At 31.0% G+C, this 21,926-nt stretch overlaps 1 protein-coding gene across 1 annotated transcript in view; it reads right to left on the bottom strand.

The window, feature by feature from the left end:
* LOC113552374 (puratrophin-1-like) overlaps positions 1-21,926 on the bottom strand; it is a 159,294-nt gene that overhangs the window by 32,346 nt on the left and 105,022 nt on the right. The window contains 9 exon segments of the mRNA XM_026955246.1: positions 3,279-3,401; positions 4,215-4,353; positions 5,781-5,989; positions 6,230-6,346; positions 6,435-6,515; positions 6,595-6,685; positions 8,642-8,768; positions 11,654-11,720; positions 11,722-11,765. Of these exon segments, the coding sequence (XP_026811047.1) occupies positions 3,279-3,401; positions 4,215-4,353; positions 5,781-5,989; positions 6,230-6,346; positions 6,435-6,515; positions 6,595-6,685; positions 8,642-8,768; positions 11,654-11,720; positions 11,722-11,765 (998 nt within the window).

The raw sequence follows: 21,926 nt of genomic DNA, 5'->3' as shown, positions 1-21,926 counted from the left end.
AATTTTACGGTATTCGTTTACGCCACAACCAAACGACAATATGGCCACCACCAATACTGCATTCTGGGTTTTGTTAAGTTATTCAGCTCAGAAGAGCAGCTCCTCATCACGTCGCTCATAATTTCTTTATTTCTTGTTCCGTCGGAAACTTTTCTAGGATATGATGATATAATACAATAACACATAAATATGGATAGGGCAGGCATTGTGTATTCAATTGTGATCCGCGAAGAGTAAAATATAATAGTTAAAAAAAAAAGACGTTACATGTTATTAAGGTTATGATATTCTCAACGCTGAAAATATTAACTATAATAATTGTGTAGAATAATAAAATTGAAGTAAAATATGACGATAATAAATAAAACTTAAATAATTATATTGAAATAATCAAATTCTAAATTTGGTAGATGGCGGATTGAAAAATTGTTTTTTTTTTTTTATAACCTCATATAACCATAATGGAAATTAGTAGATTCTTCGATCACAGCACATATACAGTGTATATAAGTGGTAGGGATGTCCTATCCGTGTATATTGTATAAATTATTATCTATGATAGTATATGAATCTATAGGGTTATCGTTTATACCTGTACGCATAATAATATATGTATAGATATTGTATTACGAGTATAGTAATATACATGCCATGTACAAGAAATTTGAAAATTCTTGCTCGACGGAATAATCATTGGTACGACCAGAATCACATATGCACATTACACGTATGTATACAAAAATTGTTACAATCGAGAACTTCAAATGGTGATTTGTTTCAAAAAACCCGCCGCAGTACCTATACCACAGAGTGACCGCGTTCGTATAACATGGAAGAACATTATAATGACATATAATGTAATAAGTCGCATCACTGACGTACTATATAAAAGGTACGTAGTACGTGCACATATATAATTATACTTATAGGTGAAAACGCTATGACCACAATGACTATATTTGTGTTTATTTAAGTCGTTTTATTCACGCTGATCGAGTGACTATATAAGTATATTATTATGATCCACCCGCGCAACCAGGACAGCGAACGAAAATCGAACAATCTTTTACAATAAGGTAACACACAGAAAATATATACATTTGACGCGCGACGTTCTGCATACAACATGGAGTGCAATAGTTATATAATATATATACTCGTAACAGTCGACGCGTTATGACTTATGGGTTAAACGACAAAAATAATGATAATAATAATAATAATATTATAAAAAAAAGACTACAACAAATAATACTAGAGAACGAAATGTAAAATTTCATCGTTGGACGTCGTTGGATGGAATACTATAAAATGTGGACTTACCTGAAATCTTGGACGAGAGCGTGGTAAATTTTCACCATCGGGAGGGTACCGTTCGTATCGGACGCCGTGATCGCACTGCATTCAACCCCGCGCACGACAGGAAACCCGGACCCTAACCACTGCGCTGCCGGCGTATACAGATGAAGCATGCCAGCCACCCCACACACCACGACCATCCACCCCGGTGTTTCCATCCTTCGGACGGCGCCAGTCGGTTAGTTAAAAACAGGCAGAGTATACACTCAAGGGGGAGGGGTGCGAGCGCGATAAGGTGCAGCCACACAGGTAGTGGTGCAAAGAGTCTCGTCATGTTGAGAGTCGCCCGAACGAATATATATTATATACACGTTGGTATGTGTTATTAATAATACACAAGACGTGAACACATAATTTCACTGTAATGGGGGTGGTTTTTTTTCAGCATCCCCCGGGTGCAATTGACAATAACAAAAAAAATAAATAAATAAATAAAATCGATCGTAAATATCCTGAGAATCGGTACCTTTGGACACAGTCGTAAAAATCAGCCTTAGACGTACACAATGTCCAAATGAAAAGGATCTATAACTTTTGGCCTTCTCACGAAAAGAAAAATATCAAACTACAATAAGGGTCTTTGTAAGGGTACCACTGAGATAATAATAATGGACACTGCTTGAGGTAACCAAATCTCAATAATGTTTTTAAGATCAGTCTTAAAATGAATATTTCAAAAACTTTCAAATTATCGACAATCAACTTCAAATCACAATATAATTTGTATAAGCACTATTTATTTTCATATAATAATAGTTAAAATAGTTAGTAAGCTAATGAGTTTACGAAATGTTTTATATTTAATAGGTAGTATTAATATTTCATAGATTTGAAATGCAATGTTAAAATATTATTATTGTAGCCATGACAGAAAAATAAGCGCCTTGATTTACTACTGTATATACTACTAGAAACAACTATGTGTTTATTTGGTTGCAGTTCTTTGTAGCATTATATGTGACGAGCGTTACATAGTACATGCGTTACTTAGTTTTTTTCTAACATGCTTATGTATAATATACAACTACTTCTACTAAAACCAATACAAAATCTGTACGGTTTATTTACAATGATATCAGCTTTAGTCCCTAGTTAAATTTTATGATGATTATTTTGTATGTAAAATTATTAATATCATAAGTAATTCAAAAAATCTTATATTTTAACTTTAAATTTAAACGCTACAAGTTAATGAGTGAATTTAATTTAAAATAATTATTTAGATAAAAAGGAACTGGGTAAAATAAATAAATATAAAATTAACTTAATCAGTCAAAAAAAAGTTTAATATTATTGTAATAATAATAAAAATAATAACATTAATAATGATAAAATAATCATTTCTAAATAAAGTAATAAATTATAACTGAGTTTAAATACTGTTATTTTATAGGTTCATTGCAATATTATAAAATATCTTTGAAAATAACTTATTGATGATTGATAACTTGTTTGAATTAAATTTCAAATATGAGTAAAACTGATTTTAGTTAAATTATAATTATCTTGGAATTAACAATAATAAGTTGTAAAACATATTAGTTAAATAGATATTAAATTTTTTAAATAAATTACATTCATACTAAATTAAATAACAGATGAAAAACCAATAATAAAAAAAAAAACAACAAGCTATTGAAATAAACATGAAAGTTAGTATTTCTCAGATGAACATAATCTAATTCATAATATAGTGAGAAATTAGACACTATCTTAAAAAGAATATTAAATTGCACTTTTGGCAATTTTAATTTAAAAACAAAAAAACTATAGTATCATATATGAGACTTTAACTGAATACCAATCGAAATAACTCCGACAAATTTTCTATTTTAGTTTTTATTTTATTTTCCGTCATCTTTCATGCGAATGTCTGATGGAAATAAAACAAAAAACTACTGGGCAATCCCGTTGCTTACCATGGAGACGAAGTAAAATTTTTCAAAGTCTTGTTCCTGTTGCCGGATGGCCGGCAGACTGTTGGCCAAATCAGCATGTTGAACCAACGCATGTTCTCCTTTGTTGGTTAGCCAGGAGAGAACCTATAACGATACACAATACGTATATTTTATGATGGATGAACAAACAAAACAAAACAGAAAAAATATTTGCCGAAATGGCTAATTTCCTGTTTACATAATAATATATAGGTGTACATATTATGCATATTGTATAATAAATAATTATGTTACACGCTTCTATTCTTCCCGTGCTGTCGTTTATCTCGGGGGCCAAAATCACTACTACAATTAACCGTGGCGTGAAAGTATATATTATTATGAAATTATAATAGGGTACGTCATATTTTATAGACAGGTAAATATATGCTGGCTAATGAGTAATGAGTGTTAATTTGCTTTTTAGTCCTTTGCAGGTGTTAGATATATTGTGTATACATTTTTAATATATTAAAATGACCTCCATTTTTTAAACACGAATAATATGCCGCAACGGCGAGTCACGTGGTTCTCCGATCTGGCCAATAGGCATTGTGTAAGCAAGTATAATGTACATTACGTACAGGACGTTAAAACTACACATCAAACGGTCATCATAAAGTGAATATATTAACGGTCGTGCCCATAGATGAAAATCTGGTAAAGTTTTATGGCAGGCAAAATTGTTAGCCCCATTTCAAATAAAAAATTCCTAACTACAATAAAAATATTAATTTCTTTACTTGAAGATAATTACTAAAAATGTCATTTTATTTTTCTTGTAAATATAGGTAGTTGAGATTATTAAGGAAATTTAGAAATCATTTTGTTGTTAAAAAGGGATAATTTATATATATATTATATCATCATTAATAGTATTTAGCGTAAATACTAAATCCATTACAGTATTATAATCACCTCGTGAGTTTCGGCCTCCAAAGCGTTGACTCTAGCTGCTTGCATTATTTTTTTTTTCTTCTGCAATAGCAATTCTTCCAACCGGACTGCGGCACCCTCGACTTCACTGTGAAACTTCTTCACATCCTCGAAACTCGACCTGTATGGACCAGATACAAAACACGCAAAAATTAATAAATATTAACTAATAATTAGAAAAAAAATAAGTGAAAATTCTTAAAAACATTTTAAATGCATGAACTCGATATGGTGTATAATGAATATTAGTAAAAACGAAAACTCTATGCCACTATATAATTTACTATTTAAATTGGTTTTATGCCGTTTATAGTTACAATTTGTTTTGTTTTAATATCGCTCGTGAATCACACTCACAACAAATATTATATAGAAAGTTATAATATATTTGATCAACTGCCGTATAAGAACAACTTTATATCCAGCGAAACCGGCACATTATGACACGGTAATTAAAATTGGTGGCCTTACATTAAAAATGAATTAAAAATTGGTCTGCCAGTCTCGAATAATAACTTTATAATCTGATATAATTATTGTTATTTTTTATAATCAAATAACAACATAATGGTAGGTAATAATAATAAATCGTTTTTTGTTTAACGAAATAATACGTATTTATCGTTTTCATCATAACGTTTTATTACGGCGATCATATAGTAAGTAAAAAACGTGTATGCCGTAGTTGTGTAAGGGACCAGATGTTAATAAAATAATATCAAGTATATCTAGTTGTTGGCTTTTAGTTCATTGAAAATCTGAATACGTGTTCAGTAAAAAACCATTAATAATTTTGATTTATACGATATTATATTAATCACGATAACAGATGTTATAAAAAAAAATATTTCGATACAGGTAATCAGTTTCATATTATAAAACTGGATAGGACTATAATAGTATAATGATACTTTAGTATAAGTAGAACATTCTACTGTAAATATATTTTGTTCTGTTCAGTATATTATATAGTCAAATATTCTAAAGATTCAGGAAACAGCACCCAATATATAATCTTTTAATTTGGTTATACAATATTGTATACACGAATATAGACGAATCATGATGGATGCAAAATCAAAAGTTTCAATCTCCTCTCCTACATTTCATACCACTAACGCCGATTTGTAAAAAAATACTTTGCAAATCAAATCATACATTTAATAATTACCAAGAAATGTTTGCTTGTCTTACCATCGTAATTCAGATGTTTCAATGGTTACAACAGTATTACGCTTAATCATAAATTGCCGCATAATATTACCACTTCCCTCTCCTCGAGCGCTGACTTCTATGTTATGTGTTGTATGGTTGTTAAATTTATAATATTACGAATTTACGAATGTATAGTACATGTATATACTTAAGCAGTCAGCGGGTGATAATCATACAACACAAGTTAACACATACGCTTGAATCAGTGGGTTAGGTTATTAGTAAAATTACCCAGGAATCTAAATATCTATTAATATACCAGCTACCTATAATACATATATTATCAGCACATTTTCCTAAGGTTTATCTATAATTGTTATAAATCAAACATACATCACAAATCTATCTTCGTTTAACCAGCGTGCATGTTGTACGAGTATTTCCATGCTCTGTCTAGCATCTTGAAGTAAATTTTTAATATCTGAGTCGTCCAAAAATTTGGATATTGCATTGCGTTCTTGTTGTACGTTTCCCATGTCCGCAATAGCTGTCACGAGTCGATTTCCGGCAGTCTGACTCAAATAAGTTAGTCTCTCCGATTCCTTATAGAAAAAAAAAACGAAAAAATAAAATAGTACTAACTTCTGATCAATTATCGCAAGGGATATACATAATAACGAATTAATCGTTCTTTTCAATTGAATAATACGTCGTTGTTAATAATTTTGTTTTTCTTCTCACAAATGATTATTAATCATTTGTATAGACATGTGCACATGTGTAATTTAGTGTTTAAAATCATAACTCATATAAGTATATATAGGCCAATAATGCAAACAAACCTTATAGAAATCAATCCATTCAAGTTGGCTGTGTGTGTACGGGCCGCCACAAGCCGACGGAATCTGACTGTCTTCAAAGAACTCTAGAAGCCCGTTGTATGAATTGACGGCGTAACACTGAAAGAAATTACATTGACGAAACGTAAAATTAAAACGGTTTGTACTTGTGTTTACTACGAAAAAATACGCGTGAAAAGTTTCTTACCCGAATTTGGCTGTATTTTAGTCGGTTTCCTTCTGCGTCTCGCTTCGTGCAAAAAATTACTTTGTCCACGGAAACTTGATGCTGCGCAATAAAATAACAATAATAATAATGAAAACCATTGTAAGGCATGAAATATTATTGACTCTGTCACGCTTATTACCTTTATCAGTTCCAACACACAATCAACGAATTCTATGCTAGTGTAGCTATTTTCGTGCACCAAAATGGTCAACGACGAGTTCCTTTCGTTTCTAAAAACGGAAAATAATTAAAACAATTTATTCCATTATTATTATTATATAGACGCGTGAGCACATAACAACAAGAGCATGAAACATGGGTGAACGCCATTACGTAAAAAAATTAATAACTTGTACCTACGGATCATGTTTTATATATTATATTACTTATTCGTATTATATTGGATATAAAGCAAGAACAAAATTAATTGGTTTAATCCTTCAAGATTTAATTTTTCTAACGTGATTTTCAAGGAAGTATTAAAAACCACTAAGCACTGGAATCCAATACGTAATAAGTAATAATTAATAAAAAAAAAGGTTAATTTATTTGAAAAATTTTAAAATTATGATTTTAATTAATATTCAAACTATTTATTATTAAATCATGTGTTCATACTTGATATGTAAATTTACTTTACACAAACCATTATATAATTATTTGGAAAATAACTGAGAATTTATTAAATAATTAAAAATGTATAGAGTAATTATAAATTATAAAAAAATTCTTAATTGTCATCATATATTTTTTTGTTTCATTTTCAAATATTATAAAGTGTTTTTTTAAATGAGCTGAGATTTCCTACATCGGTAGATTCATCAGTTAATTATTTACTGTCCCATTAATTTAGGTTTTTAATGTAATACGTGTTTGAAATTAAAGGATATAACAATAACATCTAAATTTATATGAAAAAATATAACAGAATAAACACCTTCGAATAATAATTAGTAACATACAATAGGAAATCAAATTGAAAATGTTGGTGTAAATAAAACAATACAGCATTATATAAGTTTTTAAGGTGCAAAAGTAGAGTTTTTCTCCTCTGTAATAATATTAGTTAGGGCAATTGCATCTCCATGCCACCTAATAGAATATATTATTATTATTATTACGGTATAATCCATGGATTTTCGTGTTGAAGAAATTGAAACGGCAAAGCATAATATAATATGACAGTATGCTTATTGACGTGTCCGTCCGGCTAAAAGTAAAAGTGTACGGGGTAGGTCATGAACGGGCACGACTCTATTAAAAACGAAAAGGAAAAACAATCCGACCGGTGTCCCCAAGCTGCTTGATTAGATTTTGATTGGTATACTGCGTCGCGTCATTTCGACACGGCCATCGCCTTATGTATATTTATTGTCTTAGAAGCCGTTATTATATATAATATTGAATCTATATGTACATACATATTTGTTGCCGTCATCGTTATGCGAGCGAATAATCCAATGGCGTGAAGTATAATATTATATACCTACACTAGTCACTGTCACCGCACGGTCAGCTAAGGCAAGGACGAATCGGATTGTTTCAGTGGTATTGATATATATATATATATTATACATTCCTAGTATTATTAATTATACACATCGCGTTGTATTGTATAATAATATAATATATTTATCATGGTAATATTTTCGCACAAAAGCATTTTTTGTGTATCCTATGATTCGTGTGGTGAATAAACAAATCCTGTAGCCATTCTATATGCTTTAGTACAGTTGTTAATAAATAATAATAATCTATATTTATATATTAATATGCAATATTATATCATGATTATTCATCATATTTTTCTCCTACAACGAAACATGGGATACACAAATTAATATAATACATTAATTTTAGGTATTATATAAATATTATTATAAATAATAAATAGGTACGTCCGCAAGACAAAGTGAGTATAATATAGATACGTCTTACAAGTGCGTATTGTTACGTGAGCACTCACTATATTTTATTATACTATATTAATTTAATAATTACAATTATTATTATACTCAATAATATGTATAAATATTTATGTAATATATAATAGAGATTGAACCTTCCAAAATGTAATACGAAAATAGTTTTTACTAAAAAACTATATAACTTTGATAATAACTTTGATTATGACGTCTGCACCAATAATACTAAGATTCTTAAGTGTTACTTTCTGATATGTTTACCTGTTTCTCAAAGATGCGTAGTACAAAATAAGCTCTGCCGCATTCACGTCTGACATGGTTTCCGAGCCATGCTCAGACTGTCCTTCGACCCATAATATTACCGCATTACCCTGTCGGTCCACGGCTCCTGTAACACAATATAATATGCAGCGAATTGTTAATACACTTATTTGGATCGAGAAATTTTCATATGTACATATATGTGTGCAGACATGTGCTCACGATCATAATATAATAATTGTGTTGAAATTTCTCTACCCGCGCATAAGTAGACAAGACAATACTACAGTATAGGTAATATCTATACTAAATTAGGTAGATACCTATTAGGTATATTTGCTTAAATCGTATTATATGCAGTGAATAATATGAACGCATGTCGAGAAATCTAAAAAAAAAATAAAAAATACGATCGTGGAAAGGGGGAGGAGCTTAAGTTTATATGATATTATATCTTAATTATATGATGAAAGTACATAATATAGAATAACAAATGAAAAATGATCGAAAAAATTAAAACCGTTTTCTTATAAATTAACGTGGGAACCAATCGGCTTTAATCTAAAATTGATAAATAAAATATACTTAATATAATTTTTTTTCCATTTGTTTTACTGCGTTTTTAAAGTAATAAAATGAAAAGGAAATATGGTTTACTACTAAATTTCGCACATTACCGGACGCGTGTGTTATTAAAACATTGAACGCATTTAACAGGCACAGTGACGGAGTCGTAGATATGGATCTCATGTATTTAAGACTTTGACGGTTTTATTATTATTATTTCTTTTGGAGAAAGTGATATATCGTTACTAAGATATACAGACGGTGCGTTAAACGACAACAATAATTACGATATAAACACGCGGGAAACAAATAGATAAAAGTTCGCTGGACGTGCGAAAGACCTCATGCAAATACAAAACGCATCCATAATTTTGAAGCCTTATAGAATAAGTATATTTATCAAAAACACGCGTTTTTTCGGGATCATCGTCTTAAAAACATGAAATATCTTCGCGTATTTTATACAAAGCGATTTACCATGCATGCATTTATTCCCAGTTCGGATTTTCCTTTAATATTGAATTTATTGAATTTTTGTATTTTGAAATTTTTAAGCATACTATTAAAAACTATTATTTCAAATGTTTAGATTATAATACAATTTTTTATTGATAAACTGTCCTGTGGCAGTAGTAATATCAACCTGTTTTTATCAAATAAGAATCCACCTTTTTTCTCCATATAATTAATAACATAACTTTTTTCAAATAGTTGATCAAATTTCGAAAAAGTTGTTTTTGTTTTATTTAACTTTGTTTACCAAGAATAATAGATCTATGATATCATGGAGTTAAAAGATAATAAAGGAAAAATAATTATTCTATAACTATAGTTAATATAAATTTATTTTTGTCAAAGTAAAATAAAAACCAAATTCTAGTGACTAGATTTAATTTTTTTGATAAACTATTAAGCACTATAATATTGATCTCAGCAACTATAAAATAAAAATAACTTAGAAACTATACTAGTTAAAATATTTATTTAGTTAGTTCAAATACATCAGCATTAAAAAAAAAAAAATAATATGCTTAACATTATACGATAAAATGTGATTGTTTCTAATTTAGAATTAAATACTTAGTACTATCACAAAATACTCCTCATAGGGAATATAAAAATTTTGAAGTATATTCGAAATATGGTTTTAAATAATATATATATATTTAAAAATTCCCAAAAATTAGAGGTTAAATAAATATATAATTTAAGGAAAACATCGAGGGGGAGAGCAAGCTTGATGAATCATTTTTTATATAATAGTGTGTAGTTACCAGTAAGCCGTAGGTTCTCCTTATATACAGTTGAAACGAGACGACGGGAAATCGCTAAATATAATATTGTTACGGCCTACCGGGAGGTCGTAGTAAAAAATTGAGTAAAATAATCCCGAGCTATACGCGTGCGAAATACACGAACGCATCTGTGCGGTGTTTTTATTCGCAGTTTCCGGTACCCGCTCGTTTCGAACACCGACGACGGAGGCTGCTAGGAAGTTTTGTTATTACTTCCATATTGCCCTATACAAAATGCATGTATACATACTACATATTATACAGAACAGCATATAATATATATATACATAAAAAATAATAAAAAGGTCCCCTCTCCTCCCCTGCACCATAAAACGATGCGGGTTATTTATTTTACTCTCGTCGCCGAATTAACAACAATATTGCCATCGCAACCGTAATATACTATATTATAATAGGGCATACCACGTACACAATATAATATAATAATAATATGTATACTAAGCTCTTATCCATACAATCTGATTTTTGATTTTTTTAAACGCACGGAAATGTGTTTTTTTTTGTACCCAATTCGTTTTCAAGTGCAGCTTGTGTACTGGACCGGTGAATAGTATGGGACGTGTTACTTAATATAATAAATTATATTATTATGGTCCCGGTGTCAATAATAGTCTCAAGTACTATAACAATGATTTTATTATAATGAAATAACAAATATTTTTAAATAAAATATAATAAAATTATCAACACAATAATATTATTATAAGTACTGTAACTTAATATAAAATATAAATACATTAAAGAATAGATTTTATGTACAAAGTGCAGTAAGAACGATCACGATACATTTATATGTTGCTTGCTGTTTATGCGTGATGCATATGAAAAAGATTCATGTTTAATGTACAAAAATTGTATAAAAATTTAACATAAAAATTAAAACCTTAAAAAAAATGTTGTGTTAGGTTGTCATAGAATAGAACTGGTATATCGTTAACTGTGAGAAAGCGTCGCATAATGATATGCAAATACCTCCACAGATACAAAATCCGTGTCTTAGAAATATTATTACTTTAATATTATATATATTATAATATTATGTCGTATTAGGGAAGTGGTTTATATTGCCGTCACTGCCAACCAGTAAAAAATACATTCTTAAATTTTTTATTCAATGTTTTCAATTTACCTGGAAATTGTATTCCCGATGTGAGAACGTCTTCCGATAGGTCACAAATGGACTTAGGTACTCTGATAGGACTGTTGTGACTGCTTCTGGTGGTGTATCATAGCTGTTATGCCTGGAATAAATACAAATAATAATATTGTAATTTATTATTTTATAAAAAAACAAACATCTGGTTGGTATCTGGTATACATGTATAGTAGGACCGGACGTGAACGCCGCGCTGACTATATGCGTGTCGTAATGATCGACAAATAAATCATTTTTCGGTGGATCGTAAAAAAAAACGTAAAAAAGTAAGACGATTTTCATGGTTACGACAAACGGATAATGAGATCAATGTAGGAAGTTTTTTAATTGTGATCATTAAATTTAAATTTTTTTTTTCATATATAAAAACATTCCTTTAACGCATTTAATTATACATAGGTACGCCTCTATGTAATATCGCCTTCGTCGCCAACATATTGTAGAACATTATATATATATATAAATGTTTAATATATGCATACATGTATTATATACTCGTATACATTTTACACTTTGTCGCGTAACCTTTACCCGATAATAATAATATTATTATAAACTCGTAATAAGTCGTAACTCGTGTAGATCAACATTATTCCCGCTGAAACTGAAATACATATTTTGTCGGATATAATAATATATTTATGCTAATAACGATCATGTAGCATTTTACAATAGGTGTAAACGTATATCGTTATGAAACGCGATCATTATAATTTTATGTAGTTATATTTATTTGCCCTTTTCGTGTGCACTATTATTTAACATACAAAAAACATATACACAAATACCGTTACAATAAAAATGTAAATATATAAAACCAATGCTTATACATGCATGTAGCTATAGAGCGGTAACCAAGATTTTATAATTACACATAACTTTTCAATCATTAACGCACTTTACATCAACGAAATTCCCCATTATTGTATTACGATGCCATAACCTACATAATATTATGTATTATTGTACTTATCTATTTTTTTACGCACGCGTACAACTAAACCGTTACGTAAACGCGGGACGTTGATTTCCAATGTTTGTTAATTGTATCAATATATTATATATAATAGGTACACAACAAACCGCGGTTGTGGAATCCTATGGCGCCTGTTTACTACAGTAAATAAAAGCACGTACACACGCCTCTATGCTTGTCTTCATATACATGTCTACGAGAAATGCATGGTAAGTTGCCAATTGTGTAATAATGTAGTACATTATTTTGGATAATCAAGACCCCAATAACACCTTATATGGAATAAAAAAAAAATGTACCGCCATAAAAAGTAATTTAACATCTTGGCCGGACAGGTTTAATGAAAAATAGTACATTTCAACATAAAAATTAATGTCATTTGTATATATAATACGTGAAAAAGAAACTTTAAAAATAATTAGGACCTATATATTTGAAAATGTTATTCAAAATTTCATCATAATATAAATACATATTATGTCGACTTTGATAATACTACACACTTTTATGAATATATTATTATGTATAATGCATTGATTCAGATTCATATCAAAATAGGTACTACCACGCGAAATTGATAAGTAGTAGTTAAAAAGTAAAAAGAAATTTAGTCATAAAATTTCATTCAAAATACGTTTATAGGTATAATGTATGCAAATAGGCGAGTATAGCTGATATATAATATTATGGTATAATATATATTTTATTCAGTTAATGATTATCATCGCATTAATAATGTATAGGTAAGTAATAAAGTAAATACGCAGATTTAGAAACATATGGCGTTTTATAGATCGTATTCGTAATTATATGTCATTAGATAAATAAATTTTCTATTAACGTTGATAATCATTATCATCATCATCATTATTATAATAATAATAATATTATTAATGCCGCAGACGATAAAATTATTTCAAAAGCTCTTACAACGCCGCTATGATTGAGTGTTTTCGTTATCTCTTCGACATGTCAATGTATAAGCATAGAATGTATGCGTCCACGATTCAATAGGTATATAAACAACCAACTACACGATAATATATATATATATATATTTATTTATTTATTGTATATAATAAGTAATAACATTCAGGAACTCACGTGTGTACGAGATAAACTGTCACACGGTTTATCCGCATCTCTATACATAATAATAATATGGGTATTATCGTATACACGAGGTTATTTAAATATTATGTTGACTTTAGAAAACGCACAGGATGACGGTTTTTCTTTGGCGAGCTAATAGTACTTTTGACATTTGTGTGGAAAAAAGGGTTATTATTATGAGGAGCGGCTTTTCATATTTTCAATATTTAAACTATACCGCGGTGAGTGTTTAAAGATTGATAACACACGAATAACCCGAGGACATAATACATTTCTTTCTATAGATATATATACATATTTACAACAGCTACTATACAACTGATGTATTATGTTATGAATACATACTATATATACACCTACAGCCATATTATACGCGTAGGTACACGTTGACATGGCCAGACACATATTATATACGCCGAAAGCAGCTGGTGGTGTTTGCTTTTATCGCGTACTCGGATCATCAGAAATCAAGTGTGTTTGAGCGCGATATCATCGATTTACTAGGATTTTTGAAGCTAAGACACATTAATCGACATTCTTCTCGTGCGGTGTTTATGAAAAAAAATTTTCGGTGCTTTCGATTTATGCTAAGCAACAACGCGCAGCGGTGACCGTTGATTAATATGTACTTATTATAACGGAGTGGTGTATGGTCGGAAATGAGTATTTGTAAATGACAGTATATTAGATTTTACTCGAATAGAGATACGTAATTTAATAATAAAATTATACGATCAAATATAATATATATGTATAAACGCCGAATGCTTTCTAAAGATTGTATTGTACACGCATACACAGACACATACACAAAAAGAGGTCTTTTATTCCTCTCGAATCTTGTTTCAAAGATTTTCATCAGTCACGTCACTTTAAATTCACATGGGGGTTATATCTGACACACCCTTTATTATATAGACGGGTTCCGACTTCCCGTCGCCGCCCGGACATCTCACCGCGTTAACCATCACGCTCAAATACATATTAGGTTCTCTCTTTTTCGTACACTCTCTTTTCCCTTCATTCTGTTTTACCTTTTGTCTTTCCAATCTTCATTCATCATTAATAGTTGAGTTTTAGAGTTTGATGTATTATATACAGATATTTTCGAATAAAAGTGTATTATACGTAGTTGGGTATAATAATACGTTATAAGCAGCTGTCGATTTAAGAAAAAAAATTTATTTTATACGGTCAAATAACGCGTAGTGTAAAGAAAGTGTAGGAGTATTATGGAAGTCGAATTATGCGTATATAGAGATAGATGACTATTATACTAACTTACAGTTAGTTCGGTAGTCATATTCTATACGGGACTAGCGTATAAAATTTCGCCGCTGGCGAGTCAAGATATAGCGCGTAATATGCGTTTCGAGCACACGCTCTGCGCCTGCCGCTTATATTCCTGCTCGGTGCACGACGGTAGGTAGGTAATTTACGTTTTATGACTTTGGGATAGCTATATATATCTATATATGTGTATCTGTATGTATATGTATTAAATACAAGCGCGAAAAGATTATACCGACAATGGCGACAAACAAAATAGGAACCGATCGAGCACTATATAATAATAATACAACGAGCATATAAATACAAATCTACCTATGCACAAAACCAGGCCAAGGCGGCAACTCCATGTACAGCAGCAGCGGAGAGCTAATAGAAAAGATAATGAGCTTATGGGAGGTGTATAATATGCCACTATATACATACTATAAGCCAGGTCTATATATAACACATCTATTTACTTATTATACATATTTTACGTTGTGGAACGATATGGAAACAGCTATAATAATATGTACAATAATATATATTACCTATTATTATCTGCAAGTGCACAATGACGACGCCTGGGGACAAGTGTTTTCAATTTCACAGGTGACGATTTAAAAAGAAGAGAAAAAAGTGTACCACCAAGGTCAAACTGGGGTAAATATTCGCCGGATATAATCTTTCGTATATTGTATACTTGTACCCATATATAGTTTATAACCATAATAATAATATACACTCTGATATATAAAATCTCATCCATATATATATACAATATACATTATATATCTCTATATATTTACATATATATATAACGGCAGACGTGAGGTGCGAAGCGCGAGTCCATTATAAGATCTCGGCACAAATCCTTAATTAGGCTCTGACCGTGTTCAAATGAATATAACTAGTGGCCTGAACGACGACCGACGAGCGAATAGTATACATATATATATGTATGTATGTATGTATGTATGTATGTATGCGTTATAAGTATGTTTGCTAAAGTATTATATATCGTTGTCTCTGTGTATGTGGTTTGCGAGCCAATTGCATAATAATATATAATCGCATACCTCGTACCCAATACTGTCTACCGTTTCACGCCCATCACGACATATTCGCAATCCGTATGCCGCAGCTCGTGTGATACAATAAAAAAAAAAATCAAAACAAAACAAAATACATGAAAAAAAATCACACTGTTCTTTAAATGCTTTCTCATGTGTACTCCACGATTGTATAAATATATAACAGTATATTTAATTATATATCGGTTCAGCGGACTACACGACATTATACGTCGATGTGTCGTACATAAAATATTATACCACTCTTAGAAAATGTTTCGATATTTCCCGGGTATAATAATATAATATATGAGGCCTATATAATAGTTATTACTTCTAGTGTTTTTGACCGGTTTGATGAGTGACTGGGGTTAAATTCCCCTATTATTTTTGTTCGAATTCTACACAGTTGAGCGTGGGGAGGAAAATCTTATACCATTTACCTTCCGTGACGACGTTTCGAAATACGCGACGATGTTTTGTTTCTCTTTCTCTCTCTTTCTTCTCTTTATATCCTTGTGCTGTCGCAAACCAACGCTTTTGTTTTGTAATTTTCGCAATGTCTACAATCGTTGGCAAGGGATACGAGATTAGGAGGCACCGATTGCGCCCCGAGGGTTTTGAAATTGCACTTCCGGCACGTATGGGAAAACGCAACTTTAGTCAGATATATTATAACTTCTCATAAAACTCTGTACGTGTATTTGCAGCCCACGACACACAATAATAACGTAAACGAATGGCCATTTACACACGCGGGAATCATACACGCTTTATACATTATATTATTTATATGCCACTGCAGTGACGTACATAATTTATTAGCCGCTTTGACGCGAGTTTTACCGCTTTTAGTGATAAAAAATATATGTATAAATATATATAACTTCACGCTATACGTCGCTGTGGTCGGAGAATACAATGACTTTCTTTAGTTTCCCGATGATGATGAACAGGTGTTATTGAAATCATCGTTTTCCGGTTTACGTCTCGTGGACGATGTACAAATACATATAAAATAAAAACACCTGTATTCATAGGCGCGTTACGAAAAAAAAAATGCTATAGGTCATTTCCCCGAGAATATTTTACGCATCCTCTACCTATATATAAATATCCATACAAACTAAACATTATTAAAAACATTACTATTTCGTGTGCGAGTTGGTTATATTACAAACGCTATTACGAATTTAATGGATAAAATATTCCAACAGTCCGTTAGAGCAGAAAAAAAGTATACGCACTTATAAATAAACATAATATTATAATGTGCATAATATTAAATTAATAAAATATGTAATATTAATAAGTGTTTGCTATAGGTTTAGTTTAAAATCGCAATGAATAATAATTACATAATAATAACATGATTCATAAATATGCGCAGTAGCGCATTGGATTTATGATTTTTATCAGTATCTTCTATCTATAAGCACTTGCGAAAACTTTTTTGAGAAGTTCTTGTTCATTAACAATATATATGTGCCAGTATATGAGTGTGTATTCATATATTTGAAAACTTAATTCAACCAGTTTTAATTCGTTAAACTCCTCCAGAAAATTAAAAATTGTTACATAAAAAAAAAATTAACAAAATATTTAAAAATAATATTAAAATATTATTTACATATGATAAACACAGGTTTATAGATTGAATTTGGAAATTAAACCACACTTTTAGAATAATATTAATATTTTTTATAGGTAGGTAAACTACAATTGTCTTACAAAATACGATTCTTATCTTAGCTCGCGGTATATTGATCGTACATGTTTGTTTTCATATTAAAAAATCGTTTCTATAATATTATAATATCTATTTTTATATGAATCATAAAGAGAGACAAAACAATAATGTATATGTTATTATATACATGTCATAGTAGCGAGATAAAAAGAAATCAATATTACTATAGTAAACTGTTGGCCAAACCACACGTACGCACACATCTGTAATTACAAATTATTTGCAAAAACTATAATACGAGTATATCTCATTATACTGCGAAACAAAATATGAAATCATAAGTCAGTTAATAGTGAACACAAGTATGATTTGGGCAACCGCAGCCACATTAATTACGACGACGATGATGTCGCAGTGATTCGATGAAAAATGATAAACTACGGAACTTGCATGTGTGTGTGTGTACAAGATGATATAATATTAAACACACCGCGCAGTCGAGGCAATATGGGCCGCGGGTCGAAGGATTCCACGCGAAAGTCTTTGATCGATGATTGACCTCCACGTCGTAGCAATAATAACAATAATGATAATAAAGTAAGAAAAAAATGGTATACACAGTGCTCATATTATTATTTCGAGTAAAAGTAAACTGTATATATGCATCCGGTAAGGCACATGGTATCTGCGGCCCGTCCGATCATTTATATATATTTCGATTTCGAGAAAGCAAAGAGTTTTATTTCATTTTTTTTTTGCGTCAAATCTCATTCACGTTTGTGAGCGACCAGACTAGATTTATAACAGAACATATTATTCCAGTGCCCTAGCCGCTGGCACATGTCCATGTTTGGCGTGTGTATATTACCCGTTATAATATACACACGAGCGCGCGCACGCTGTTGTTGTTATTGTTGGCCGCCGCCGCCGGTGTGATGCTTGCGGTTTTAGTGGCGACGACGAATTTGTGGCAACTGGCAAGACGGCCGTATATTATCATATCATACACATATTTTACCTTCTCAGTCCTCATGTGTATACATTTTTTAACTTTAACTTTCGTTGGCTATGGCGAAATATTATATTTACCTGACGAAGCGTCAGTACGGTATCGCGAACGAAAAGGACAATCGGTCGTGCTGATAGCAGTAGCAGTCCGTCCTGCAAAGAAAAAAATAAGAAAACATTTACCGTCCAACCACCGTATAAAAAGAGTTGGTAGTTATACCGAAATACTGGATGAGGACTCCTGCACAATAAAGTAATAAAGTATGGTGGCGAAATCCATCAACTTGCCTATAGGAAATACGTCTTGTTTGTATATACAACGCTCAATAGTTGACGACAATATATTAATAATATGGAAAGTAACATCGTTGGACCGTGAAATAATAAATCAGGCAAATACAATTTCGCAATGCGAATAAATTGACTGCTTGCGTTTGCTGTTGAATTTCGCGATAATGGTATAATAATTACAAGACATGCTTGTAGAAACGATACGCGCTTCTACAGAAACTGGGTTTTAGTTGCGGCGCTCAGAATCAGCTTCTGTTGATCGTATAATATTATTACCGCTATCTCACTGACTCAACGAAAGTAAAACGACGAAGAGAAGGGTATGTATGTATGTATGTATGTATGGTTATGTATGTATAATAAGAAATACAAAAATTATGTATACCGTTATAAGGGTTTTTATTAGATAATTTAAAATTATTTTTTATGATATTTTTTAATAATAGTGTTCATAATTATATGTTTATTTTAACGTACATTATTTAGCACGATCGGTTTATTGACTAAACACCAATAGTCGCAATCGATTTTAAATGTTCCGAACACAATTTATTGATACACATAAAAGTTATTTTAAGTTCAGTTTATAAACTTCCTCATATATTTTATCTATTCCATTGAAATAGGTAGGTTTAACAAGATTTTATTACGAATTTCATAATACAAAAATAATACCATTACTTTGTACACGTGAGTAACTAAAATCCTAAAACTATATAGCTACGTTCAAACACGCTATGCCTTGCATTGTGGCACTTTGCGAGTAGGCGATTATTTATCGACGATAAGAGCGTTACGCGACTGCTCGCAAATAATAACATAATATTATAATAACTTGTTTTAAACAACATACTCATATTATATTCACACGATATGCGTATATACAACGAGGCACACATACGATGTCAGCAGCAGTCGCGTCAAACATCACCAACGAGTGTACAATAATATAATATTTATAAGTAGGTAGGTACACTACTATATTATGTTTATATTAAAATCCTGGTGTTACGAAATTTATTTTGTTGAAAACAATCCATTTGCATACAAATCCACAAGTAAGCCTTCAAGTACCATACTATAATAATAATAAAAATCGAACAATCATAGTCTATGCGGCGTATTTACGTCACTTTGAAATCGTTGTGGTGCGTTTATGTCTGAACAAGTTTCAGATTTCGTTTAACCGAGAACTACATGTAAGTATACACTAGCGCGACGGTTACGCACTATCGATCGGTTTTTGTTATTTGAATTCAATCTACCGCTGTAGAAAAAAACGTTAAAATTTGGTCACTTTTCTCGGAACAGCATCGGCAAAAATAAGACGAATGCAGCTGCTGCAATATTCAGAAAGAGAGAAAACTATTAACCAACAATAAATTTGTCTGTATTTTTTCTTTTTTCCTTTTATGCACGTTAACAATATAATACGCTGCACCGACCACCGTCTTTGTATGCTCACTACAGTGCTCCGTGTGTGGCGCTTAAACGACCATTTTTATTGATCGTTCGAAAAACCATACGAACGGAGTGCGTCGTACACATAATCGCGGACCGTGTATATTGATTGTATCGCGCGCGCTCACGTTCTTAGAATAAAAAAAATACATTATATATATTATATTATTATGTTAATACAATGTGTGTATACGTAAACGAATATAAAAAGATGACTATGTTTGCAAATTAATTTACAGGCGACTACAACACGACAGATATATAATAAGCTTATTATTTGACAAGTTACACATATAACTTATTGCATATTCGTAGGATACACACGTCGCACAATACACATTCTGTATACAACTATGTATATGACTATGTCTTATTACAATATTATTGTAACGTCACGTGTGAACAAAACGGTCTTATGATGATGCGTTTTGTGATTTTTAATTCCGGAAATGGACAGCGACAGTGGTTATAATAGTGACATAATGTATAAAATATACATTGTTGTCTGTCTAAAAGTAAAAAAAATTTTTTATATATTCTTCCCGTCATCTGTGGAGTATTCATTCATACTGTACTGTGTAATATCCAGTCATAATCAAGTACGATATTATAATAATATTGTGTTTTATGTACTGGCGTACACAATATACATGTATTTTATTTTCGTCCATATTAGTATTGAACGGTTGTTTACAGTTGAATATTGGTCAATCGTGATTTTTACTATATAATTTCACACATAATCACAGTGGTTGGAACAACCCATTTTGGGTATTTATATACTATTATGTTATAACTATCTATTTATACATTTATTATAGAGAGAAATGCCGTTTTTAAGACCTCAGAAGACCTTTGGCGGTGTGCACGTTGATCTTTAGTCACCAGGAAAAGGTGAACGTGGCGAGTACAGACGACGAAGGGCAACGGGGTACTCGGAAACACTGTAAGTACGTGCTGTGCAGTGTTTGCGTGTGTATACAAATGACTATGGGTACGCGCGTAATCCACGGACCAAAGACCACCGCACATTAAATGTAAACGTGACCAAACCAAACGTTGTATCCTTCGTTTAATTCAATATTGTCCGTGTGTTTCGAGTGGTACGAATTAATAATATTGTATATTGTATGTTTACCATTGCGTAAAGAACGCGACACGCACACCTTGCTCGCTCGTTGTCAATATCAATATGCATGTAGGTATAGGAATACATTTTTTTTTTATTTTTGGATTTTTTTTACATCCTCTGTGTGAAATTAAAATTATTTAATTCGTCTTTCATTTATATGACGTACGTGATAAAATATACATAATAAACGGTGTAAATTATGTACAGGTATACGCATATATTATAATACC

The sequence above is a fragment of the Rhopalosiphum maidis genome, chromosome 2 (assembly GCF_003676215.2).
Source record: "Rhopalosiphum maidis isolate BTI-1 chromosome 2, ASM367621v3, whole genome shotgun sequence".
Taxonomy (NCBI): Eukaryota; Metazoa; Arthropoda; class Insecta; order Hemiptera; family Aphididae; genus Rhopalosiphum; species Rhopalosiphum maidis.
Note: the sequence above shows the minus strand (reverse complement) of the source record. Positions and strands in the feature narration are given on the sequence as shown.